Here is a 25,918-nt window from a genome sequence, read left to right on the forward strand (position 1 = left end):
TATGTCTGGATAGTGGGATTTCTCTGAGAGATGGGTAGGGGAAGACCCCTGAGATACAGTCCTGTGCCCCTTGCAGATTTAGGTTGAGGACATTTGAATCCCAACTGCACCACTGTTAGATGTGTGATCATATCCAATGAACATCTCTAGCTTGCTGGCCAGTAAAGTTGATAGGGTTGCTATGAGGATTAGAACAGGTAACTTGTTTAAGGTGCTTAAAACAGTGCCTGGTACACCCTCCTAACTGCTTATACTTAACCCCTATCTCTGCAGCGGCAGCACATGTGTGATCTCCCACAGGACACCCTCTTTGATTACAGGAAGGCTCTTGGCTGAGAAGCCCCTAAGGGAAGCATGGGAAGTGGTGGCAAAGGAAAAGAGCGCCATGGCTCATAGTTGCCCTTCTGCCCTCTCCCCTCTTTGTAATCCTTCTACATCCTTCTTCAGCTCCCTGTCCCAAACGTTTATGGCCGACCTTGGCCTCTTAGGTTCCGCTCCACTACTACTCCTCTAAATCAGTTCCCCTCTTCCCTGCCCATCGCCCACTCCCCATCACCCCCCTCCCCAGGTCTCCTCCTATTCCTTCCCTGGGTCATGGGCACGGCCCCTCTGCCAGTGGGTTGCATTCCTGCCACTCGCTGTCCCACAGGGGTATTCCTACACTGGCCGCAATTGCTGGGAAAATTACAGGCTCAGCTCGGTCAGGCTTCCATTGTCAGCCTCCCCATATCCCCCAACTTAGCTGTTCCCATGTGGTGCAATTTTTCTCACCAAGTGTTGTTTTCCTTTTCTCTGCCTGTGTTTGCACGGAATGCCATGAATTTGATATAGTGATTGCCTAACACATATACCACATAATAGTATTTTATTTCTTTCTGAAGCACTGTTTGCATGACAAATGAGTTGGTAACATTTGTGCAACTCCTTGCAGCTGTGCAGTTCCATATATAAGGAATGAGCCTTTCGGCATCAATACTGGCCCCGTGTAGTCTAAGAGGGCTTGAAGCTGACGCTTAAACCAAGTGAACGTTCCGGCATTTCGCAGAGTTACGGTCTGTTTCATCACAATGGATCCCAGGGCGATTTAAAAATATGTACTGAACTAGAGCTGCCCCCAGCAGCGGTCCCCAGCGTGGGCTTTGTCAGCCTGCCTTGTGTTTGGGGACGCTGCTACCGCCACACATACCCGGGGCCAAGTGACCCCCACCCGCCAAGCCTGTTGTCTTGCCTCTAGCCTGGAACCCATCATGTTGGCAGCTGTGGTTTTCTGCCCCCCTGTGGTCTACTCTCTGCCTCCACGGGGCTTCTAGCAGTTGCTGGATTCATCTCACTGGGTCGAACAGGCCTTTGGGGGTAGCGTGCTACCACTTGCAGGGTGCTTGCCAATCAGTGTCCCCCCGGCCCCCACCCCCATGCCCGCCCCCAGGAAGAACCTCACCATCTGATTGAGCAAAGTCAATTGGAAAAACCCTCACAAGTCAGTCGTCCCTCTCAGGTCTGGGGCCTCTCCTAAACTCCTCATTCCAGTCCTGCCCCTTCCGTGGACTGATAGCCCCTCTGAGGCCCTCCATCAACGTTCCCTGCCCCCAAGACCCCATTACCTGCTTGTTGCTGCTCATTTTCCTCCACATGACCACCCACACCTTCTTCACGGACCCTCGTGTCTGCCCCAGCGCAGGCTTGGCCCGCTGCCTCACATGGGGAGCTGCCCGCGAGGCTCTTCCGGGGCCTTCCATGTTGCGGACGGGAACGCGTATTTTAAAGTCAACAGCTGCTCTGCGTGCCCCCCCTTCCTCATCACTTTCGTGTGTGTGTGTGTGTGTGTGTGTGTGTGTGTGTGTGTGTGTGTGTTTTAAGGTGAGCAGCTCAGGCTGCGGGCGGTCTTCCTGATTTATTAAAGGCAGAAGAGGAAAAACAAGCTCCAATGTCCAGATCTACTTAGTAACCACATCCACACATTTAGCGGAGGTGAGGGGCCTCTAGGAGGACGTTCTGGATTCCCAGAGGGCTGCCACACCGCCTGCCGTCCTGCTGACCTCTCTCTTTGTCTCAGCAGAACCTTATAATAACAACAGCCATAAATCTTTTAGTGGCTTCCATTCTCCTCCTCCTGCAAAAGCCCTGCACGCATTTATCAGGTCCTTAAAGATGCTCAGGGACCACGAGCTCCTCCTTGATCCACCTCCTCACCAGCCTCGTGCATCTCGCCAAGTTTCCTTGGAACCACATCTCGGGTGGGGTCCCACCGCGGAGTGGTGGGGCACGGGGAGAGCGTGGTTGAAAAGTGGCGACAAAGTGGGTGCCGTCTAGGCTCAGGTTTTGACTGGAGTGGTCCCAGCACTGCCCAGCTTCTGGCCGCCTCATCTCGGTGCCCTGGGGAAGAGGAGAGCACCTTAATCTCTCCAGGTCAACAAAGGGGCAACGGGACTCAACAGAGAAATGCCAGAACAGGTGTAATGGGCACTTACATCGCCCGCTTTTCATAATCGGCTGAAAATGTAACAAAACTCTCATTCTTCTGGCCACACTTTGAGATCTGTGGGTTAAGAGTTCCTTTAGAGGCACAGAATACATTCCCTGATGTCAATAGTGAATTGTGTATGAAGAAAAATGTAATGCTTTCAGAACATTTTCTTTTGGGCTTTGTCCATGATTAGATTACACTAAATTACAGAGTACAGATATCAGGCAATTACTCTTTGCTTTTTAACTATTCAATTTCATGGCAAATCCACGTAGCTCAGTAATTATAAAATCATAGCGATGTGGTTGCCGAGAAAATACCTCATCATCTCCATCTTGTGAAGCTAGGTTCAGGTCGCCCTGTAATTACCAGTGGTCCTGTTAAGTGTAAAGTACATTCCAGACGAAGAGGGGTAATCTGTAACTCTCCGTAACTGCCAGTTTTCTGGAGAGATTCTTGCAGATTTTGCCAGATAAACCTCAGTAACCTGTGAGGAAGAACGGCGTCCTTACCTGACTGGTTCTTCTGGGCACTCTCCCAGTCTCTGCTCCTGGCTGGGGCCTGGCCCTGGCAGTGGATCGCTTTAACCAGGAGTGTGTCTGTCTTTACTTCTGTTTTGTGAAAATGTGGTCATTTTGTCTTGGCTCAGCTCACAGTCTCCTCCCCAACCTCCCCCCAGTTTTAATTTCTTCCAGGGCTGTGCATGTCCTGTAAGCAATCGAGTCTGCTGTGCTGGAAACCGAGGAACTCGGAGAAAAAGAATTATTTGAGCCAATTGTGAGAAATTGAACAGCGGCAGGAGGAGGAAAAGGAGAGAAGAAAGGAGCCGACACGTCTAACCAGGCGGCTGGGGCACTGTGCATACAGATGCAGGTGGTGGCTGGGTCCCTGTTGCGGCTCATTACTGAGAAGCACATCAGAGGCCGCTGGGTGAGGGTCAGGGACAACAGCGCGGAGCTTTGAACGGGGCTCTAGGTGCTGTGGTTGCGGAGCCAATTCCCATTTTAAGAAATGCAGACTGCCTGGGGCATGATCCCCTCGGGGTCTCATTTCTCTCCTTGGCGCCTATTTCAACACTGCTATTCAGCCCCAGGATCTTAAGGAAAACCCCAGCGGGGTGGTGGGCGTGGAGGGGGAGGAGGGAGGAGGGGGAGGCTGGGGGGGAGAGGTGAGCGCCCCCTGCTGGTGATGGGGGAAGGTAGTCTCACTGTAGGGACAGATCCTGAGCAGAGACACAGGGAAAGACACAAAAGCAGTGTTTTCTCCATAGAAGGAGCCGGTGACCGTTTAATGGTTTTTCTGCTTTTTTGGAATGGGTTCCAGATAATGGCGGGAATGGCGTGGTGGTACTCCGAAGGGCGAGGAGGAGTCTTGGATCCAGTTTTCCCCAACAGCATGCTTTGTAGATTCCTACGTTTCTCCCTCCCTTTTCTCCCCTGCCCTGTGCAGCCCTCTCTCCAATTATTACAGAGTGTTTTGGCAGCGTTTCCTGGGAACCTGCAGCTGCCCTTGGGATGATCAGTACGTGCATAGGAAATTGTGGGAATGTGCAGCATGGAGGGTGTGGGTCCCATGTAAGGCTTGGGTGTTTCTCAGGACCATTCAGAGCACCCCCAAAGGACCATCCTTTTTAAAGGTTGGGGTCGTCTTGTTCCGGTAGCTACTATCTGTGGCTAAGTTCTCGCAATGGTTGGGGTGGGTGAAAATACGGAATAGGCCTCATGTCTAGTTGCTGATAACCTATGGGTAGAGGGAGCTGTGTTTCCTCTAAGGCCCCAGTTTATAAATAAATGAACATCCATTAATGTAACATTAAATTAGAATGAAATTTCCCATCCAGTTTTGTTTAGGAGGCAGAAATCAGTGGGTTGACTGTGGAATTTTGCTGCGGATGCTGGAGCATGCAGTCACAAGGTGATAATAATGATAGTAATTTGCTCGTGCCTGTACCCTCATCTCAAGGCACGTATTACCACCTGGCTTTTGCAAAGCCTCATTGAGGTTAAAGGGCTAGCTGGAAGTTACTCAGCAAGGGGGTGAGTACAGAAGTCTTACGGCTCTCCAGCCCATTAGACCTTGAGTTTGCCAATAAACAGAAAGTGGAGACCTGAATTCCTCGCTCTGCCACCGACTGGTGTGTGGGCCGAAAATGCCATCTCTCTGGACCTCAGTTTCCTCACCGGCACAAATGTTGCAATTCCGTGGGTCTCACGTGATATTTGAACGGAGAATTTAGCCAAGGCACACATTTTGCTACTGTATATGTGCCATTTACGGCTAACTCCCTCTGAGCTTGATTTTTCCCCCCTTTATGCAATAACCCGGGGTTTGGCCTTTAAAAATTAAAATATTAAATAAAAGAGTCGTTTCTGTTTATTTGCCACTTTATTTGCCGGAGGGGGCTTGCTTGGGAGAGAGTATTTTCCTTTGGAGCCCGGCTGTGGGGCATGCAGATTCCAGGGTCTCCCTCGGGTGGGAGGGCGCTCCCAGTTTCATCCACCTTCCCCTGGAGCGGGCTGTCATTTGTCTGTTGGGGAAAAACACAGGAGGTCTGCAGCTTGGTAGATTCAGCGGGTCCACTTCTAAGCCTGGCCGCCAACCCAGGGCCAACCCAGGGAGGAGGGGGCGCCCCCAGGGGAGGCTGGGCCAGGCTTCTGGAAGCTCTGCCTCTAGCTTTCTCTGTAGCCTGGGGCAAGTCATTTAACCTCCTGGTTCTTCCATTTCAAACACCAACTCCCCACCTCTCTCCTCTCCTCCTGGGGACCCTGAGAAGTAATTAGTGGCTGTTTGTCAGACAAGTCCTGGCTTTGCACAAGTGGCTCCGGCAGACCTTGAAGGGCAGACCTTGAACCAGGCAAGGCCATGTGGAGCTCAGGACTTCGATTTGTAGAACAGATAAAGAAAATGCAGGCTTCTGCGGCCAGACTGCCGCAGGGTTTCCTTCAGAGGAACTGCCCGGCTTGGGTGGTGTTTTGGGAGGGAACACGCGATCTGGAGCAGGGGGAGGGTTGGGTGGGTTGTCGTGGTCAGCTCTGCCAGGAGGGTGTTTGGGAAAGGGGCCTGAACCATCAGGGCAGGGCCTCGAGATGCCCCTGGCTGGGGAACTGGGCCTCCCTGGTCCCCAGGAGCCATCTGAGCCCCTGCTCTGTGATCAGGCTTCCATCGAGATGGGGGCACCCTCTCCCGGAGAAGACCACTTCATGTTCTCAAGCACAAGGCAGAAAAACAAATCGTCATCCCCAAACCCTGCTCAGATGCACTCTGGGAATATTAACGTGGGTGGACAAGGCTGAGCCCCAGAGGCAGAGGCGCCCTGCCTCCCGTACCGTTCCGGGCAGGCAGAAGCACCTCACTCAGCAGCCCTTCCAGGGCGGCCCGGTACTTTTCCAGCTGCCTGGAGTTCATCCTCGTTCCAATTGCCACAGGAGCAGTCAGCTGTGAAATAAGGCAGAGTTAACAAGAAGGAAGAGACACGGAGAGCGCCATTAACCCCTGGGCGCCTCACGGGCGGCAGGAGACACTGCCAGGAGCCACACCACCCTGCGGCCCCATTCTGCCCCATCCTCTGGGAGCCTCGGCCTCCCAGGACCCGGCAGGGAATTCTGGCACCTCCCCCCAACTCGATCCAGGGGCCCGGATCCTGGGAGTCCCCCGGACTTGCTGCCCAGGGACGATCAACAAACCTCCCCTGGTGGGGAAGCTGGGACAGGAGGGGAGGGTCTGCAGGAACCCACTGCCCCCATCCTGCCCCTGTCTTTTCATGTGGGAGGAAACTCTCCCTCCCCCTTCTCCTGAGTAATGATAACCAGCACTGTGAAGCCTTAGGGCACAGGCACCATTCTAAACGCTTCGTGTATATTAAGCCTCTCAATAACCCTGTGATGTAGGGATCATTAGTGTCCCCATTCTGCAGAGGAGGAAAGGGAGGACAAAGGGGTAGGATAACTCGCTCAAAGCCACACAGGTACTCAGTAGCAGAGGGAGAAGGTGCTATACCCAGGAGAGCTGACTCCAGGGTCTGTGCCCATGACCACCAGGTCTTCTCTAGCACTGTGGGGACACAGGCGAGACCCCAGAGTTGCTGTCTGGAGGCTCATCACCAAGAAAGGTGGTTGTGGCAGAGCCGGGGATGCTGAGCTTGCTGTCACCCCCAGAGCTTCCTGGTTCAGTGGTGTTGGTTTGCAAACCAGCTGGCAGACTGGGAGATTGCCTGCCTGTCTGGAAAGCCGCGATGGAGGAGTCCCAGGCCCCCCACCCCCACCCCTCACTGGTGGTGGGAAATGGGCTTGGGATGCCTGAAGGCAAGCAAAGGGTCCCCATGGGCTCTGGCCTCCAGCCCTGTGGTGTCCTCACCTTACAATGAGGAGGCTGGACGGAATGATCTGGAAAGGACCTCCTGGCCTGTATATCATGTTCTAGGGGGATGGAAAGGGGACGACGGGTACCTCACCCTCAGCCTCTGAGAGGCATTCCACAGGATGTAACATGTGCTTTAAACTGCCTTGGGTGCGGAGGGCAGTCCTGAGGGAGCTCCCCTTTGCCAGCTGAACCAGTCACCCCCAGTTCCTCCTGGGGAGCCCAAGGAGCATGTGGGAAGGAAAGGCACACTCCCCTAACCCCCTAACCACCACCCAGGGTGGTGACAGCACCGAGGAGGCCATGACCGACCTCCCTGTTTATGGACAGCTGATGGGGTCTAAAGACCCCTGGCTGGTGTCCAGCTCAGTTTTGCCCTGACTGTGACCTTGGCAAGGCCCTCGTTCTCTCTGCATATCAGTCTTTTCCTCTCCCAGGCCTCTTTACAGGGAAGTGTCCCTCCCCTCAGTCCTGGAGCCCTTCCTTCTCCATCCATACCCACCCCCTTAAGAATCCCACTGTCCTGGCTTGAAACTCCAGCTAATTGCCGATGCCTCCCACGTTGATGTCTGCAGCCCTGAGCGCTCCTGAAGTCCAGACGGCTATATACACCTGCCTTGTGCGACGCCTCCACCTGGATGCCCACCAGGCATCTTATAGTTCACAGGTCCTGTCTGACCTCCTGACCTTCCTCCTGCCATCCTGCAGCCAACCATAGGCTTCACCGTCTCCTGAGTGGCAAATCTATCCTTCCAGGCATTCTGGCCCCAAACCTCAAAGTTCGTTTTTACGTTTCTCTTTCTTTATACCCTGCATTCGTTCTTTCAGCAAATCCTCAGAGCTTCTAACTCGAAATTATTTCCAGAACCTGACCACTGTGCTCTGCCTCTACCTTGACGGCCCTGGGCTCTTGGATGTGCTAGCAGCTCCTCGGTGGTCTCCCGAATCCTGCCCTTGCCCCTTCGGGCTGCTCTCAACACGGAAGCTGGGGAGACTCTTCTAAAATGTGAATCTGATCATGTCCCTCCTCCGCTCCAAAGCCCCCAGCAACTCCCACCTCAGCAGAGGGAAGGCAAAGTCCAAACAATAGCCTACAAAGTCCACGATCTGGTCCCACCTCCCTCTTCCTCCCTGACTCCCTCTGCTCCAGCCACTCCAGCCTCTTCACTGTTCTTCCACACTCTTCCACCAGGCTTCCTCCTGCCTCGGGGCCTTTGCATTGACTATTCCTGCCACCTGGAATGCTCTTCCCCCAGATATCTTTGTGGTTCCCTGCCTCACTGTCTCCAGGTCTCAGCGCTAATACCGTCTCCTCGTGAAGCCCGCTCTGACCACCCTGTTGAGGTTGCAACCCATCTGCCTCCAGTCCCTGCCTTATTTTCCTCCACGGCACCTGTTAGGACTGGCCACATTATGATGCTTGTTTCTGTATCCTGTCTGTAGTCTGCTGCCCGTCCTTCTGGCATCTCATTTTCAGTCCCCCACTGCAGTGTGAGCTTCACAAGCTCGGAGGATGTATCTGTTTTGTTCACCGCCCTATCGCCAGGGCCCAGAACCGAGCCATGCTTCACACTTAGGGCTCAGTGTCTTCTCATCTGGATAAATGAGGCTGAGAACTTAAGAGCCGCACTGGACAAACTCAAGGCTCGCTCAGGCCGCCACGATCTGTGCATCCTAACGCAGCACTGCAGGCCCCAGGCCCTGGGTCTTGACACTGTAGTCGTCTCCCAGGGCACCCTTGTCCTCTGTCTCCTGGTGACCGCAGTTGCCCCCTGACTCGTCTCCTGCCTCCACTTGTGCGGTCCCAGGTCTTTCTAAGTCAGATGAGATGACTTCCCTGCTGTGAACTCCCCAGTGACCTTCCAGACATGGCGCCTGGACCACTAGGCCCTGCCACTCTCTTGTCCTCTCCCAAGTGTGCCCTGGCCTTGGGGGCCTCACACCTACCACGTGCTTCCTGAGCAGGGCCTTTGCCGGCACTTTTCCTTCTGGGACGTCCTTGCTCTAGCTGTTTGCATGACAGGCTCCTTCTCATCATTCTGGTTCCAAATCAAATAAATGTCACCTCCTCTGAGAGGCCTCGTAGCCAAAGCAGTGCCCCCAGCCCCCACCCCCTCACCCTCTATCATGCCTCCTTATCCGGTGCCTTATTTGAGACAGCTATGTCATTGTTGGTGTCTGTATCTCTCCTAGAATGGAACTTGTTGCCTGAATGTCTAGTTTGCTGCTGTGTTCCAGAACAATCTGTGGCTGGCAGGGGGAACACTTCCCCACACTAGGTCTCTCTGCATTGTCCCCCTGTCTGCTCACCTTGATAACTTCGTTTTCTTCTTCCTCTGTGGGCTCCACAGGGTCCAGAGGGCCCACTTCCTCAGACCTCTGCTGTACAATCAGGGATTTCTTTTGCCCTTTGTTCCGCTCCTTTTCCTAAGGGCAGAGCACAAATTTGCACAAAACCTGCCATCTCTCCACCGCCCAGATGGCCCTCGCCTGTCTCTGCCCAGGGTGCTAAGTGGTCTGAGCTTCCCACAGGCCAAAAGAGTTCTCCCAGGTGCCTCTACACGAGGAGTTCCAGAAACCCAACGGCTTACAAATGGCCCTCAGAGTCGTTCACCAATAGGTCAACTTGAAGAAGAATCCGTTCCTTTGTAGTTCAAGCATTGCACCCAGATTGTTACTGTTAATTAAGTTAAAATGCTGAAAATAAGGGCTGCCCTTCATGCATATTAAGTGTGAAAATGTGTTTTTTCTTCGCAGAGAGCCCATAAAAAAGGTGGCAAGACAGCCTCGCCTGGGAGAGCGCCATGGGGTGGCCCAGAAACTGGAGTCCCTGGGAGGTGATTTATAAGAGGCGAGACAGGGAGATGAATTATGGAGGAAGGAGTTTGCAGCTTCTTCATAGAAATCCCGGTGCCTGGCAATTCTGAGGAGCAAAACCACAGAGCAGATCAACGCAAAGCGTTCTTTGGTTGCCATTTTGCTAGTTTATGTTCTACCGACGTTGATTGTTTCTGCCCAGACCTAAACCTTACGTGGCATCCTGCTTGCCAGGTCCCGGGGCACCGAGATCAGACACACCTCAATCCTTTGGCTTCTCTAATGACCCCCTTGGGATTCAGCTCTGGGCCTTGCCTGCGACATGGTGATTCTAGAACAATTGGTTGTCCCTTCTGGAGAGGAAGCCGGTGGTAGAGAAACTATGTTTAGAGAGCCTGCTGCCTCTCTTCCATATTTCTATGTCTACCCCTGAAGAAGGGGAGCTGGGGCCGGCCTTGGCCTCTGCAAAGGACATAGGCCACTGGGTATGTGGAAGCTTGCCCCGGACAGAGTATGGAGGTGCAGAGGCCATGCGACCTCCCAGAGAACGGATTCGTGTGTTTGTCCCTACTGGAGCCGAGTCTCAGACAGGTGGGACACGACAGTCCCATCCAGCTCCTCAGGTCAAAGAGAAACAAATATCTGCACAAGATACTCAGAACCGCTTGACATCTAAAGTAAAAGGCACGGGGAGCCAGGTCTGGCGATCCAGTTTTCCAGAGGCCCTGCTGCCTGAGTTCCATTAAGCCTGCCTTGTTTTCTTCTGGGTTTTTTTTTTTTTTTTTAATATTTTTTAAAATGTTTATTTATTTTTGAGAGAGAGAGAGAGAGAGACTGCATGTGAGCAGGGGAGGAGCAGAGAGAGAGGGAGACACAGAATCTGAAGCAGGCTCCAGGCTCTGAGCTGTCAGCTCAGAGCCTGATGTGGGGTGCGAACTTGTGAGATCATGACCTGAGCCAAAGTCGGACGCCCAACCGACTGAGCTACCCAGGCCCCTTTTCTGGCTTCTAAAGAAGAGGCTCTGACCAGCACTCCGTGGGGGACCTACCCCTCGCCCCCTCCTTCTCTCTGAAGACCCCTGCTCAGTTTTCACCTTTTCCCTTCCGACACCCCAGGGAGGCTTCTCCCGCCTCTGAACTTAGCACTTAACCATCAGCATCACTTACTGGGCAATTAATCCCGTCCTGCCTTGTGCCATGTCCCTTTGTTTTCTATTGTTAGCGAATTTTTCATAGGATTGTATCTTGGCTCCTGAGCCTGCTCCTTGAAGGCGGAGGTTCCTCGATTTCCTCGCATGCCTGGCCTCTCACCCAGGGTGGCCCTTTGTACTATGGAGATGCTCAGCAAATATTTATCGGCTTGTTAATTGAAAAGTTCCTCTGAAGGATGGGCAGGGGTGGGAAAAGATGTCACTTGTGGGAGCCGCTGTCACCTTTGATTGGTGCTAGTGGGGAATGAAGGCGGCAGGGAGGCAGCTGGAGTTTGGGGTCAGCTTGGGTCTGGGTCCTTCATGCTCCCCTCAATGTCACTGATGCCAGCTATGCAGCTGATTAAACGTGGGTTTCCCCCAAGGGACACTTGTGCCTTAGAGAGACTAACACCACTTCAGCGCTGAGCAGCTGTGAGTCACTTGGACCACGCTGGGGAGGCAGGCAGCCTGGGGGATTTCCTACCCGAATCCTCTGGAGCTCGCTGTGGGTGAAGATGGGAACGAAGGCTTCCGTCTGGGAGGCCAGCATGACGGCCACGTGCACCATCAGCAGGACAGCCACGGCCTTGCGGGACACCATCCTGGGGCTGAACAACGACAAGAAGCTCTTGTCAGGTTCACGGCGCACACCCTGCCGATAGCTGTGATGTTGAGCAAGCCGCTCGGCCTCTCCTCGTGTGGGCCGGGTGTGGTGCTTTACCAGAGGAGCTCAGAGGCCCTTCTCTGCCCCAGAGAGGTGAACAAGTGCCTGGGAGAGGCCGTCCGGCCCCCGTCACACAACTGGGGGAGAAGCATCCCACACGCCAGCCACCCTCGTTGTTACCGGTGAGGTCTTCCAAAGCTTCCAAAGCTCGTGAAGGGGGAAAGTCTCCATGTCTCAGAAGAAAAACTCTAGATTAGCAACAGAATGGTGCCCCAAGACTCAGGGAGCCCTCACTGCTCCCTGGGATGGACCCAGGCCCTGATGACCCTGGGTGTCCCCAGAAACACCAGGCGAAGACCTTGGGTCTGAAGAGAAAGAGGCTGGGACCCTTTGCTCCGGGGGAAGGCAGAGCCAGATGGAAATTTATTTTCAGCAGGGAGCAGCATCCTGGAGCTGGGAGTGGGGTCTCCACCCTTCTGGGGCCAGCGCTGGCTCGGAAACAGGACTCTTTTGAGCCCCAGCTAGCTGCCTGTTGGTTACCATCTAGAAAGGACAAGAGTTCACCTCTGCCCCGCACCTCCCTCCACCCCACCTCAGAATGCCACGAGTGCTGGGGGTGCCTGCGTGCCTGTGTGGAGCCTCCTGTGTCCCAGGATGGGAGTAGATCTGGAATGGTGGGCCGGAAGGTGGGCCGCCGACAGTTGCCAGGGACCAGGTGGGTGTGGTGACCTCAAGAGTGCAACGGCTTAAGAAATGGGGTCAGAGAGTACCTGGGTGGCTCAGTCTGTTGAGCATCCAACTCTTGATTTCAGCTCAAGTCATGATCTCAGGGTCATGGGCTCAAGCCCTGCCTTGGGCTCTGCGCTGAGCATGGAGCTTGCTTGGGATTCTCTCTCTGCCCCTACCCTGCTCATGCTCTCTCTCTCTCTCAAAATAAATAAATATTAAAAAAAGAAAGAAAGAAAGAAAGAAAGAAAGAAAGAAAGAAAGAAAGACGGTCAGTTGGGCAGAATTCAGGCCCTGTTGGGATGGTCCAGTGGCAGGGGTTGGCAAGGGCACTTCCTGCTGGGTACCAGCCTTAGTTGATTCTGTAAGTAATTACCCCGGTGCTCAGTGTCCCCTTCTAAGCCCTCTCTCACATGATCCTCCCACTCATCTGGGAGCAGATGAAATCTGGGGAGGGGAGGAGGCCTAGAGAGGTGAAGACCTAGGGAGGGGCCAGGCCCCAGAGCGAGGAAATGAGACCAGGGGCGGCCCCTGCTGCAGCCGGCGTGGGGGTGATCACAGGGTTGCAGATAAAGAGCTTTGGGGGAGTCGGCCCGGGGCTGCTGGTGGGAGAGGGTCGTGCCCTGGACTGGCCTCTAAGTTTCTCTGCGGGTCCAACCCCAAATCCCCCTCTGGAGAGGATCTTCGAAGGCTGTGGTCTTGCATCCTGCCTCTTCCCTGGGACCTGTCTCCTCCGTCATCTGAAGCCACTGCTATGAAGCAGGACGCTCCCTCTGCCTTCTTGCGATCCTTCCTTCTGCCCCGTCCTACTTTCTCTCTCCATCTGGCGAACACTCCATGAGAAAGGATGAGAGAGCTCAGGCAGCCAAAGCCTCCCATGCCAGCTACATACAAATTCCTAGTGGGGTCCGAAGACCGCTCACCCACTGAAGGTGGACCCTCGGGAAGCCGAGACCCAGCCCCGGGAGGATCTGGAGGGGAACAGAGGATGGGTGGGGGGTGGAGAGCTCCCAGGCACTCTCCCCCTCCCCGTTCCTACGCTTCCCCGATGGCGCGTCTGTGGAGCCCTGTTTCCCTCCCAGTGGGGACGGATATGTCACATTTATGGCGTCCCATTTCCTTCACAGAGATGCTATAGAGCCCTTTTCATTCCGGTGTTCGCATTTCATTCACTCCATAAGAATCAATAAAAACTTTAAATAAAAAAAGGCAAAATCCAATTGCTGCTCATTTTCTTGATCCAACTGGCAGTTGGCATGTCACCTACATTCATTTGTGTTTCTGGGAGCTCGGAGTGGGAGAGCTTTTCACTGTGTGATGAGCCAGTGATGTCCCTTTTCCATCTCCAGTGATGGGGCTCCAGCCTTCAAGTGATCAGCTCTGGATAAGCGGGCACCTGTCTCCTTCCCCCCCACCCATGGTACCACCTGACCTGGTAAGAGTTGCCCCGTCCTGTAATCTCTCTAGGGACCAGCTTTCTCCTGAACTTTCCAGAGCAAAGCCTTCGTGCCAAGTGGGGTCCGGTGTCCATGCTGAGCTCTGGCTTGGGTACCTGGCCTGCAGTCAATGGCACCACGCATCCCAGACAGCTTCCTTTTTATCAGGACTTGCACCCACTCCTCCTCCCTCCAGCTTCCGTGCCTCCGGGGCTGTCCTGCCTGTGCTCCCACTATGTATGGCTTCAACCTGCTTCTCTGGAAATCAGCTCGGGGCTTTCAGCCGGAAGCCTAGTTAAGTATTTGAAGGTGGCAGAGGGACATAGGGGAGATCTCTGGACTGGGCTGGTTTCTGCCTTGGGGCTCAGGCCGAACTCCCCCTCCCCCCGCCCCTCTCCTCTGTCGATACTCACAGCAGCACGGTCTGGGTGGCACTGACCTTGTCTGTCTCTGCTCCTCCTTTGGTATCTGGCTCATCTGACCCGCCCTTATATCTGCTATCTGGCTGGTCTGATGGGCCCTCTAGCCCTCCCTTGGGAGCCCGTTAACCTTTGGCCACACCTTGGGGGCTTTGGGTGGGGAGCCTGGATTCTCAAAGCTCACGGAAACAACAGGCAGGGCCTGGCACGTCGTTGGACTTCTGGGGCTTTCCCAGAAGGCGACAGTCAGGATTTGGTGGAGGCCAGCTTCCACCCAGATGGCACTTTCCCGTCCACTTAGAACTTAGCTGCCGCTCAGAGGGTCGTTTTAACAAAAGCCCTTTCTTTTTTGTTACTTAAATATATGATGTTGTTGAGTGTCTTCAGGCCAGCTCTTTAGTGATCGGATTCTCTGTTGGGCTGTCAGAGTGCTGTATTAGAAAGATAACTTGCCTTCAGCCTCCCCCCCCCCCCCCCCCCCGCCGAAGCCCCTCACAAAAGAAAGAAAAGGCTCAGGAGTGTGTGGCAGTTTAAAGCGACTAATGAAAAGACAATGACAGTCTAGACCCAGGGCTGTGGAGCAACAGAGACTCTGTGGGAGCCAAGAAAGCATGTAAGGTGTGTGATACAGAAGGTTTGTGGCTTTGTAGCTTAAATGGGGGAGATGAGACACCTATCCAGGCACGTTTCATGGTAACTGTATAACTCAAATGGTGAAGTGAAAGATTTAAACAGGGGAGAGATGACTGTAATCTAGAGTCAGGGCTTACTGCTGCTGCTGGCCAGTGCCGTTTCTGGAACACGGTCCGGGAATGCTTGACACGCATGTTCTAATGAAGCCTCAGCGATGCCATGACGTTGGTGCTCTTAATTGTCCCATTTTGCAGATAAGGAAACCGAGGCACAATGAAATAGCTCCTCGGTGACCCCACTGTAAGGTCTCTCTCTCTCTTTTTAAGTCAGCTCTACTCTCTATGTGGGGCTCAAACTCACAACCCTGCCCTGAGATTGAGAGTTGCATGCTCTACCGACTGAGTCGGCTAGGGACCCCCAAGGTCTCTCTATACAAGGGTCAAGGCTGGTCGTGGCCAGACATGGCAGAGGATGGGAGTGGGGGCTTCTGGGACACAGGGCATACGCAGGAATAAAGGATGGCATAGGATGGCAGGGTCTCCCTGTGGGTTGGGAGAGGGTCATTCTTGGGTCTGAGTGTGGGCGTTCTTAGAAACCAAGCAGAAGGATTTGGATTTGATGGGGGGAGAAACGGGGGCCCTCATAGTGCCTTGAATGGGCTTAGTGGTTGGGTCTGGTCATCAGGGCAGGGCGAGGAGAATCTGGGAGGTGGCTGGGGCAGACTGAGGGTGAAGTCCAGAGGGTCTGGGCTAGCAGAGGCCATTTCTCCGGAGAACCTCACTGGCCATTAGCACCTTCCAGAGACACTGCCCCAAACATTCAGATGGGGATTGCTTCTTGTCCAGGAACCCCTCCCCCCTCAGTCCTCCAGTCTGCTGTGGCTTTTCCTCTCAGAAAGAAACAAGTGCAGGTGCTTCAAACCCAGCCCACATAACCTCTAAACCCCTGGCTCAGCAAGGCTTCCGGCCAGCAGGGTCTCTGCATTCTACTCTGACGCCAGGTTAGACCTCCTCCAGCTCGCTGGATCGCCGCCTGTTGTCAGACGGGTGCACTGGGTCTCTGCAGTCTTTGAGATTTATCGCAGAGAAATTAGAGCTTAAAACGCCAGGGCTTGGAACTGAGATGCCACTCCCCGCCCTGCCCCAGGTTGCAAGAGTGGCTTTTAAGACCAGGTCACAGAGCTTGGTAGGGACAAGGTTAGCACGAGGGTAATGAAGGAGCCCATCACCTACCCAGGCTCTGGGAGGCTCGTCTGCACAATGGACTCCTGTGGGGCGGGGAGGGGGGCCGGGGAACACGTCAGTTTCTGTGTCTCTCATGCATAGACCAGGGGCAGGCCAACTATGGCCCACGGGCCAAATCCAACCTGCCACTTATTTTTACATAGCTTACGAGCTACAAGTAGTTTTTACATTTTTTTTTACATTTTTAATAATTCATAAAAATCAAAGGAAGAATAATATTTGGTGATATGTGAATATATATGAAATTCAAATTTCTGAGTCCATAAATAAGGTTTCATTGGAACACAGCCAGTCCCATTCATTTGCTTATTGTCTATGGCTGCTTTGGGGCTACAACAACAGAGCTGAATAGTTGGGCAGAGACATTAAGACCCACAAAGCTGAAAAGATTTATTATTTGGGCCTTGTAGAAAAAATTTGCTTACCCCTGACCTCGACAGTGTCTGGAGTGTGGAAGGTGCTTGATATGTAAAAAATAACAGCCAGACATCAGCTTTTTGCAATCTCACAATATACACTGTGAAGCTGGTATGGATATTATTCCATTTTACAGGTGGGAAAACTGAGGCGAAACAATGGGCCCAAGGTCACAGCTATCAAAATGGCAGGGCCAGGATTCAAAGTTTGGCTTCAGAGGCCACTGTGTTTTTTTGCCGCTTGATGCTTGATGAGTGAGCAGGTAGGATGTCTACAGCTGGGGAAGGCCCTTAACAGTGAGTGCCTTGTGGTAATTCTACAAACCCACCACTTTCTTCTAAGCCAGGCCCACCCCCCTCCCCCACTCCCCCCGCAAGGTATCTGAGCACAATGCAGTCTGAGCTGACCACCCGGGACAAGCACAGGTTGTTCTGATGTGTTCTTAGTTTTGGAGAGGCCAGACCTGGACCCAGGAAGGGCTGCAGCTGGTGGGCCAGGCCGTCCACCAAGCACAAGGGGAAATTCAAAGCCTCTCCTCACCACCCCTCTGCACCAGGGCTCTGAGACCCGGGCCCTGCCTCTGCTGGGCCAGTCTGGGCTCTGGTCCAGAGACACTCTGTCTAAGAAATGATGGGAACCTCAGAACCCGAGACAGGCCTACAGTGAGAGATGGGGAGAAAGGAGATGCAGGAAACAGTAAATAATCTGGGATCAATTCTCTGGGCGTGAATTGCATTATCCTGGAACTCTCCCGTGATTCAGTACTTCTGATCCAAGCAATTTGCAATATTACGGTATGAGATCTGCAGTTTGCCCTGGAAGAAAGGCAAATCAGGGTTCACAGTGAGCCACCCCTTGGAATGTAGAGGAGGACGTGGACGAATGGGAGGCTCTGCTCTGGGGTCACAACCTGCAAAGATGAAGGGGCCTCTCCTTCGTGCCCCTCTTGGCTGTGGATCTTGAGGGTCAGCCCTTCAGGGAAAGTGTCTCCCCGGGGAAATGTCTTCTCTCTCCTCTCTGCTGGGTGTCTTGGCCCTCGACGTGTATTTTCCACGGTCACGGGTCGTGCTTCAGAAACGGAGCGATGGGTGGATAACAAGCCTAATAACGACTACTTTGTCTTTACCATGTACACCGTCTCTCCCTACAAATGCTCAATTAGTGGCTATTTCTCCAGCTAGAAACTGGACAAAAGCAAAAGGGAGGTATAATCTAATGTCCTTCATTCTCCAAACGGGAGTTGCCACGGACGTGCAGCGGCTGAAGCAGAGGGGAGGCGAAAAACCCACCCACATGTGGGCACTTGATTGCCTCTTTCCCCCATGTTGGGCAGAAGTATTAGCCGTTAAGCTCTCCTCTCCTCCTGACCTTGAAAATATTGTTTGCTGGGTACTGCCATAACATCTTCATTAATGGCCTGGAACAGGGAGGCAACGGCATGTTAATTAAATTTGCAGATGATACTGAATTGGGAGATGTAACAAACATCAGGAGGACAGAGACCTAATATGAGAAGACGTTGGGAGCTCAGAACTACAAGCTGGAAAAGGCCAGGTGAGCTGCTGGACATATGTCATCAAGGCCCCGGGGACACAGGATGAAGATATGGATGGCGAGGAGAGGCCAGCAAAGAAGGAAAGCTGCAACTGGGGGCCCTTGGAAGGAGGCATGGAGGTGCACACATGGCTGTGTTTTCCAGATGGTTCCTTCAAAGAGGCAGAGGACGGTGGCCAGGGGAAGACAGAGTTCAGATGAGTCAAAATAGCCCCAGGATGGCTGGGAGTGCTAAAGCTTAAGGTATAAAAATGAAAAATGAAAGATTTCGAAAAGGCCGGCTTGCCCGAATGCTGGTAAGAATTAAATGCGCACCGCTGACGTTAAGCACAGGCCAAGGAGAGGCAAAGAACACAGCGTCAAGTGCAGGAGTGGTGCGGGGGAGGGGTCCCTCGTGGAGCTAGAGGTGTGTGACTGGGCTCATGAGCAAAAATACTAGTTGATGGTGATGGCACTTGAAACTAGGGCAAGCAAGCACTGAGAGATGTATTTTAGGCAACAACTGTGCCCTGGCCCATGGGACGCGGGCTTTGGTGACCTGTGGGGTATTTTTGTCCTTTTCCTTCTATGGCTCAGGGTCTTTTTTCAGAAGTCACAAATGATTTGTCGAGAAATGATACACAGCGGACATCATACCCCAAGAACCCCTGATGTAGAAATAGTGTGCGTGGAAAGGCAAACAAACTCGGACAGGGTCTGTCCAGAATTAATGTCCAATTTGTTGAGCTTCTTGTGTGTTATATCTGATACTCGAATTAACATTCCTGCATCTCCGATTTCCTGTTGAGTCCATTCAATGTGCACCGACAACCTGGACCCAAAACAATCCAATAAAATGCTTTCCTGTTCAGTTCAGCTTTGTGGACTATTGACGGTGTGCACAGAACTTGGGGGCTCGGTTGAGTTTTACAATAGCATTCCTGCCGACTTCCCGGTCAATACTTCCCCGGGTGGTTAATATACTCCTAGAAATGTCCCAGTCACTAACTTGCTTCTGGGTTCCCTTTCTATTTATGGGGGTTTATCGCCAAAGCTGCTGCTATAAAACTTCAAAAAGAGGTCACATAACTTTTTTTCCAGGGACAGGATGCAGGTGCTAAGAGCTGGGTCTATGGGCTGACTTTGGTGGGATTTGTTTTTTTCTGTTCTTTCTGTTAATTGAGCTGGCGACATCAAGTCGCCTTGTAAGTGAATTTTAAATATGTGTATTTATATTTTTATGGAGGTGATGGGTGTGTGTGAAGAGAAAGCAGATGGCTTTGGAAGTGACGAATTAATTATAAGGGAAGGCAAAGCCTCTGTCTCCTCTTCAACTCCTTCAGGGCAGGTGGCTCCCAGCACCCTGATCCGCGGGCACGAGGCACTGGAACACGGACAGCTGACAAACTTTCATAAATGATTAAGGAAGTCTGTGGTTGAGAAAAGTTTGTGCTTTCATGTTTAAGAAGGAAAGAAGTCTTGGTAGAGGTTTTACGCCGTGTGGATGGGAGCCAAAATCATTTCAAATGTCAGCCTAATCCAGGGTAGATTCAGGTAAAAGGAGCTGGCTGTCCAAACTTTTTTCTTCCGGTGCATCAACCGACCTCTTCCAGTGACTCCCCCACCTCTGCTGGGCTGATGGGTTTTGGATTTGGGGGGCTGCCAGTGGCTGCTAATGGCAACAGCGGGTCACATGCGGCTTCTGCGGTTGACAGCTGTGGCAGTCACACAGACCTCCTTCCCATCAGCCCACTCTGGAGGTGAGTGGCAGGGCTAGGAGGGGATTCTGTTTCTTCTGGGGTCCATAGCTAGGGCTGGGTGGCCAGGTGGGGTCTGGGCAAGTGTGGTGGACGGTGCACGGTGGAGGAGGGTGAGTTCACCCAGGAATTGAGCAGAAATTGTTTGCTGCTCAGGTCTGGTGCTCCAGCCCCTTCATAGATGTCTGGCTGAGCAGAGACCTGTTCTGCCACCACACTGAGCATGCGGCTCAGGTTCTAAACCCTTGTGGTCTCTTGTGTGCCACATCTAAGTGAGGTACGTGTCAAATGGGCAGGTCCTAAAATCTCAGTGGGGATAGTAGGGTGAGCCAGAGGCACCCCAGAAGCCAGGACGGGGGCAAGACGAACTTGGAGAGAGTGATGTAGATAGATAGCGGCAAGGCTGGCTGCTCCTACCGGGATCTTAAACAAGAACTGCCCAAAGCAGCTCTGAAGACAGGGGCGTTAGAGCTCGACCTCGCCTCCCCTGGCAGCGCCCATTCCTCTTTTTGTCCTTTTTTACTCCCTAGAATAATATTCCTTTTGGAAGAGCAACGAAGTTACTGGGAAACTGCAGCCAAACAACACTGCGGGACTTTGAGAGAACGCCCCCAGGTCCCAGGCAAGGCCCAATCACAGAGGTAATTCATTTAATCATTATTCACCCAGGGCTCATCTCATGAATGTTCGACTGTCAGAACTGAATTCCACCCCAAAGAAAAGCTATCCTTAGAGAAGATTTGCAGTTGTTCTTTGTAAAAGGGAGAGGAAAAAAGGGGGAATTTATTTAAAATAGGCACGTGTAAGCTCCCAAGGGGCAGGAGGCATAAATTGCAAGAACAGCTCCAATCAAACTTGAATCTTCCCGGTTTAGGATTTTCCTAAGGAGGATGGAATATGAAAGGGAACCCAGTATCCCTACTCACTTCCAAGTCACATCAAGGCAGTCAGCTTGTGACAGGAAGATTACCTGCAGGAGGGCTTTATTTGATGGGAAAAGGGTTACCGTCGTTTTAGCAGATTAGAAATTCTCTGGGTCTCTTAGGAATGAAAAGAAAATTCAGAGCTTTTACATGAAGGAGTGTGCATAAACCCCCTTTAGACGCTGGAAACAAAAGGAGGAAATGGCCAGACTTGCTTTGTGTTCAATACATAGGGTCATGAAGATCATGAGTTTTTTTTTAATTTTTTTAAAATGTTTATTTATTTTGAGGCGCCTGGGTGGCTCAGTCAGTTAAGCGTCCAACTTCAGCTCAGGTCATGATCTCACAGTCCATGAGTTTGAGCCCCACATCGGGCTCTGTGCTGACAGCTCAGAGCCTGGAGCTTGCTTCGGATTCTGTGTCTCACTCTCTCTCTGCCCCTCCCCTGCTCATGCTCTGTCTCTCTCTGTCTCAAAAATAAAATAAAAACATTAAAAAAAAGTTAAATAAATGTTTAGTTATTTTTGAGAGAGAGAAAGAGAGGGAGAGACAGAGTGTGAGCAAGGGAGGGGCAGAGAGAGAAAGAGACACAGAATCCGAAGCAGGCTCCAGGCCCTGAGCTGTCAGCACAGAGCCTGATGTGGGGCTCGAGCTCACGAACCGTGAGATCATGACCTGAGCCGAGGTCCGACACTTAACCAACTGAGCCACCCAGGTGCCCCGATCATGAGTTTTATGATTCTCATTTTATGGATGGTCTTGCTGCGTTGTGGGTAATAGGGGGGGAAGGGTAGGACTATGACAAAATCTTCAGCCATTGAACCAATCAATGGATAGTTAATGATCACCTATGCAGGGTTCGGCTCTGTGCTAGGCACTGGGTCGGGTGGGGGCAGTGGACACTGATAACATAAGCACAACACGTCCCTGCAGGACCATTTGCTCTGGTTGAGAAGGAAAGATGACAGCAAGGAACCAAGGCTGGACACCATGAGATGGCAGTAAGCTCTGGAGGACTCCAAAGGAGAGAACTTCCTTGAGGTCAGAGTCATCAAGGAGGGCTTCCGATGCCTGTGGGTGCACGAGCAGTATGGTGGGAAGGCACATGAGCCTCAGAAACCTTATCCACCACCGTGCCACCATCTCTCCCTTTCCCTTCTTTCTCTTCCCTTGTTGCTACATCCCTCTGCCCTCCGCACCTCCCCACACCCCACCCTCCCCCCTCCCCACACCCCACCTCCCCCCTCCCCAGAGACTGAAGACACATTTCAGGCCAGCCGTGTTATTGGATTTTAAATGATGCTATGGCTTTTTAATTCTTGCTTTAATTGCCTTTCCATGCAGGGCACTGAGAATGGTTGATTACCAGGCAACTGGGCCTGGCGGTGACATTCCTTATCCGATGTCCCTTCAAGCTGCAGTGAAAGGGACATGCTCTCAGGGCCTCAAGGGTGCACTTTTCTTAGGCCTAGCCCTCAGCGTCCTCCAGCCTGCAGGCGCCTAAGTGGCTTCCCCGGGCCCGGGGCGCTGTCCGTGGTGCTGAGGATCCCAGGCTGCCCCGCTGAATCAGGCTCCCTGGCCACCCCAGGGCACTCTTTCCTGCAGCTTCGGAACTTGGAAGGCTGAATAATTTACACCAATGGGTATATTTCCTTTTCCCCTATGGACAACAAAACATCCCCTGCTGCATCTCTGGAATGATTACCCCTCATTCAAGGGTACTCAGTGACCCTGCTGGGAGCTGGGAGAACAAGAGAGGAGTGTGGGCAGGCTCCGCTGCGGTGTTTCTGCTGTGGGTGGTGTCCTCTATTAGCACGCAAGACAGAGGAGCCCTGAGAAGAAGAGGCAGCCCTGGCGCCCATGCCCAACCCTCCTTCCCTCTGCCTCTGGCTTTGTCAAGCCCGTATGGGCACAGGAGGTCCAATTTGTCCCCTTATCATTGATGATAGGCCCAGTACTGTGCCAAGAAGGCCCTACTTTGTCCTAAAACACAGCTGCTTATCAAGGCCAGGCTGTCACAGACAGTGGCACCACACAGACCCACGCAGGCAGATGCTGCGTGGGGACAAGAGGGCTCATTAGAGGATGAAACCGTCTGGGTGTGTCGCTAACTGTGCTGGTGGGCAGCAGGCCTTTCCTTCACCCTCCAGCTCACAAGCTGCCATCCCTGAGGTCCTGCCTACAGTCCTACCCCCCTGAGGTCCTACCCCCCCCTCAGTCTGGGATCCAGCTTCAAGCTGTAGTCCATTCTGTCAGTTTAGACGAAAGAATAAACACTAGCGGTCATATCACCCCTAGGCACACCTGGACCGGCCAAAGAACCTGTAGGGGTGCAACCCCACTGGCTTACAAGTAGTGAATCAGCACACCCCAAAGACCATCTTCATGTGCCTGATGAACCAGATCTACCTAATGAAATCTCTAACATAAAAATAAAGATATTTTTCGGATTCCAAGTTTCTTGAGATGGAAGAAACCTCTGGGGAGCCAGACAAAGCTCCACCAGAGCACCTGCTAGCGTGACCTCATGGGCCTCCAATCAACAGCATCCACTTTCTCAGGAGACCCTGGACCCCAGTTTTGCCCTTAAAAATCCTCACTTATGGGGTGCTTGGGTGTCTCAGTCAGTTAAGCATCCGACTTCGGCTCAGGTCATGATCTTCTGGTTTGTGAGTTCGAGCCCCGCATCAGGCTCTGTGCTGACAGCTCTGAGCCTGGAGCCTGCTTCAGATTCTGTGTCTCCCTCTCTCTCTGCCCCTTCCCCCTCCCCCAAATAAATAAACATTAAAAATTTTTTTTTTAAATCTCACTTACAAACCATCAGGGAGTTTGGAACTTTTGAGTGTTAGCTTCCTATTCTCCTGAGTGGTACCACACCAGTAAATAGCCTATGTTTCTTCACTGCAAACACTCGATGTCAGTTTTTATTGGCTTGCTGTGCAGTAGGTGGGCAAATTCTCTCTTGATTCAGTTATAAGCTCAGGTTCCAGGGAGGGGTGCCCATGCACCAGCCCCCTTGACCCCTGCTCTATCCTGCTGGCTGCCTCTCTGGGTTTCTATCTCTTCTCTAAACATTCTTTGCTTCCTCTCTTATACCCCTTTCGTTGAGTAGCTTCATCAGATGGGCCCTTGTCCACAGATGTCAGCCACCTCTTTCTCCCATTTTTGTTTCCCCCGGAGAACTTAATCCACCTGGAAACCTCCTGTAAAAAGATCCATGGTCACAGTCAATGACCAGGGGACTGAGTGTCTGTAAGAAACAGGAATGCAGTCTATTTCCTTGAGGGCTAAACTCTCTCTGGGACAGAGGCAGGCAGAGGGCTGGGTCATGGAGGGGTGTATTCGAGAGAACCAAGGAGGCCACTATCTCTTTTTCAAACTTGCTGAGGCCATCTCCAGTGTGTGTCTTCTTCAACAGCACCAAGCAATTCTGTGACACCAGCTGGTGCCCTCCAATTTAAACTCAATTCTGACACTATCTCCCTAGAGGGCTCACCCCCACAAGACTGCCCTCATTTCAGATACCAATTAGAAGTCCAGCTTGTTACCTGGGCTTCGCACTGGCTGGCTATAAATCGGAGATTCCTCATGACCCTCTCTTTGGGTTTGATTTGCTCACAGAAGTCAGCTTCCGTGACTGGTAAGCTTACGTTTACCAGTGTATTATAAAGGATACAGATGAACAGCCAAATAAAGAGGTATGCAGGATGGGGTCCAGAAGGGTCCCAAGCACAGGGGCTTCTGTTTCAGTGGAATAGAGCACATCACCCTCTTGGCATGTGGATGTGTTCCCAGCTCATTAGCTCTCTGAACCTGTCCTTTTGTCTTTTTTATAAGAGTTTCATTACATTGGCATGGAGTTTAAATCATTGGCCATTGGTGGCTGAACAAGATCTCCAGCCCCTCTCCCCTCCCTGGAGATCTCCAGCCCCTCTCCCCTCCCTGGAGGTGGAGGAGAGGGGCTGAAAATTCCAATCCTCCAATAAGTGTTTGGTTCCCCTTGGCAACCAACCCCATCCTTAGGTGCTTTCCAAAAGTTACCTCATTAACATAAACCCTGGTGCAGTAGGAGGGGTTTGTGATGAATAACAAGGCACTCCTTTCATCTTTGAGGCTCTGGGGCTGCCTCAGGAGCCAGAAAACAAACATTGTAACAAAAGATGCTCCCATTGTTCTTGTTGCTTAGGAAATTCCAAGGGTTTTAGGAGCTCTCTGTGGGGAAGGAGGAAGACCAAGTATGTATTGCTTATTATGAATCCCAATATCACTCCACCATTAGGGAGCACTCTCCTAAATGATGGGTGGGGTTGGGGGACTTCAGGACAATTTGGTGGGGTGGAGGGGCAGAGGCAAGAGAGCTCCCCCCAACCCAGACTGTCCAAGCTGGAGGAGGAGACCAGGAGGGCCCAGGGGCTGGAGGGAAGTCTTGGCAGGAGAGGACTCAGGAGCCAGCAGAATGGGGGCGGGAGCTGACATCAAGCCTCCCAGCTGACATCGCCTGCATCCCCCCACCATCATGACACTGTCATTGTCAGAGCGGGTGTGACAGGCTCCACCCGGCAGTCCCACTTTCATCTCCAGCATTTTAATTCGCTGATTTAACATTTCTCCAGGACGAAGGATTGATTTTTCCCCCCACTTGATTTCTTAGGGTTCGTCTCTTCATTGTTTTTCTTCTAAAAGAATAAAGCCAAAGACAAGCACCTGTCTTTTACGCTTTTGCTGAAATTTTGCAGCTGTGGATGGTGAAGAGGGAGGGGGGGTGGTAGAAGGAGGTGCGTTTGGGGGAAGGCACACAGAGGGACTGGATTCCTGTACCTGAAGTTGAGCCCTGCCTCTAGGAGAAGCACCCCCTGGAAGATGCTGAGCCTGGGAAGGAGGCGGGGGGGGGGGGGGCTAGCTTTGGAGGGTGCCCCCTCGGGGAAGCAGCCCCACATAAACTACCTTGACAACACCTGGGCTCTGAGAATGTGTTGGCCATGAAGGTTGGCTTTGAGGTCACCCATCACAGCTGACTGGAGCATGGCCTGGACACCTGTTGGACACAGCAGCAGCTCCCTTACCCCTCCCATCCCTGTAGCATGGAAAGTGAGATGAGTAAGAGGACTGTGGGAAGCAGGGATCATGAGGCATCTTTCCTCTGTGAGGGTGAGCCCTGACACAGACTGTAGAGGCAGGAAAGAACTTCATGTTCTAGAAACTGACAGGTCAGTGTGGTGTGGAGTGAACCAAGGCAGGAGCTGGTGGGAGGTGGATAAGCTGGGGCTAAAGAGAAGGCAAGAGCTGGATCATGCAGTGCCTGAAGGTCACTTATGGATATTTATCATGCTTTGGCTATC

General features: G+C 52.5%; 1 protein-coding gene across 2 annotated transcripts; it reads right to left on the minus strand.

Moving 5' to 3' along the window:
- Positions 1-4,112: 4,112 nt before the first annotated feature.
- MLN (motilin) lies at positions 4,113-14,500 on the minus strand. 2 transcript variants are annotated; one of them, XM_060615222.3, is made up of 5 exons: positions 14,093-14,497; positions 11,312-11,435; positions 9,131-9,247; positions 5,791-5,899; positions 4,820-4,991 (listed from the first exon to the last, which is right to left on the minus strand). In XM_060615222.3, the coding sequence occupies exons 1-5, from the start codon at positions 14,128-14,130 to the stop codon at positions 4,984-4,986; spliced, it is 396 nt and encodes a 131-aa protein (XP_060471205.1). In that variant the 5' UTR covers positions 14,131-14,497; the 3' UTR covers positions 4,820-4,983. The 2 variants fall into 2 exon arrangements, with proteins under 2 accessions (XP_060471204.1, XP_060471205.1); XM_060615221.3 differs by having other exon boundaries at positions 4,113-5,899; positions 14,093-14,500.
- Between the last annotated feature and the right edge of the window lie 11,418 nt (positions 14,501-25,918).

The sequence above is a fragment of the Panthera onca genome, chromosome B2 (assembly GCF_046562875.1).
Source record: "Panthera onca isolate mPanOnc1 chromosome B2, mPanOnc1 haplotype 2, whole genome shotgun sequence".
NCBI classification, from domain to species: Eukaryota; Metazoa; Chordata; class Mammalia; order Carnivora; family Felidae; genus Panthera; species Panthera onca.

What these genes read in the sequence shown, in the direction of transcription:
- MLN (XM_060615221.3), bottom strand. Translation starts at nt 14,130, where the DNA reads ATGAGCCAGATACCAAAGGAGGAGCAGAGACAGACAAG. An exon ending in GAGGAGCAGAGACAGACAAG is followed by an intron (nt 11,436 to 14,092) that starts GTCAGTGCCACC and finishes GTCGTTGTTCAG; the next exon opens with CCCCAGGATGGTGTCCCGCA. An exon ending in GCGAGCTCCAGAGGATTCGG is followed by an intron (nt 9,248 to 11,311) that starts GTAGGAAATCCC and finishes CTCTGCCCTTAG; the next exon opens with GAAAAGGAGCGGAACAAAGG.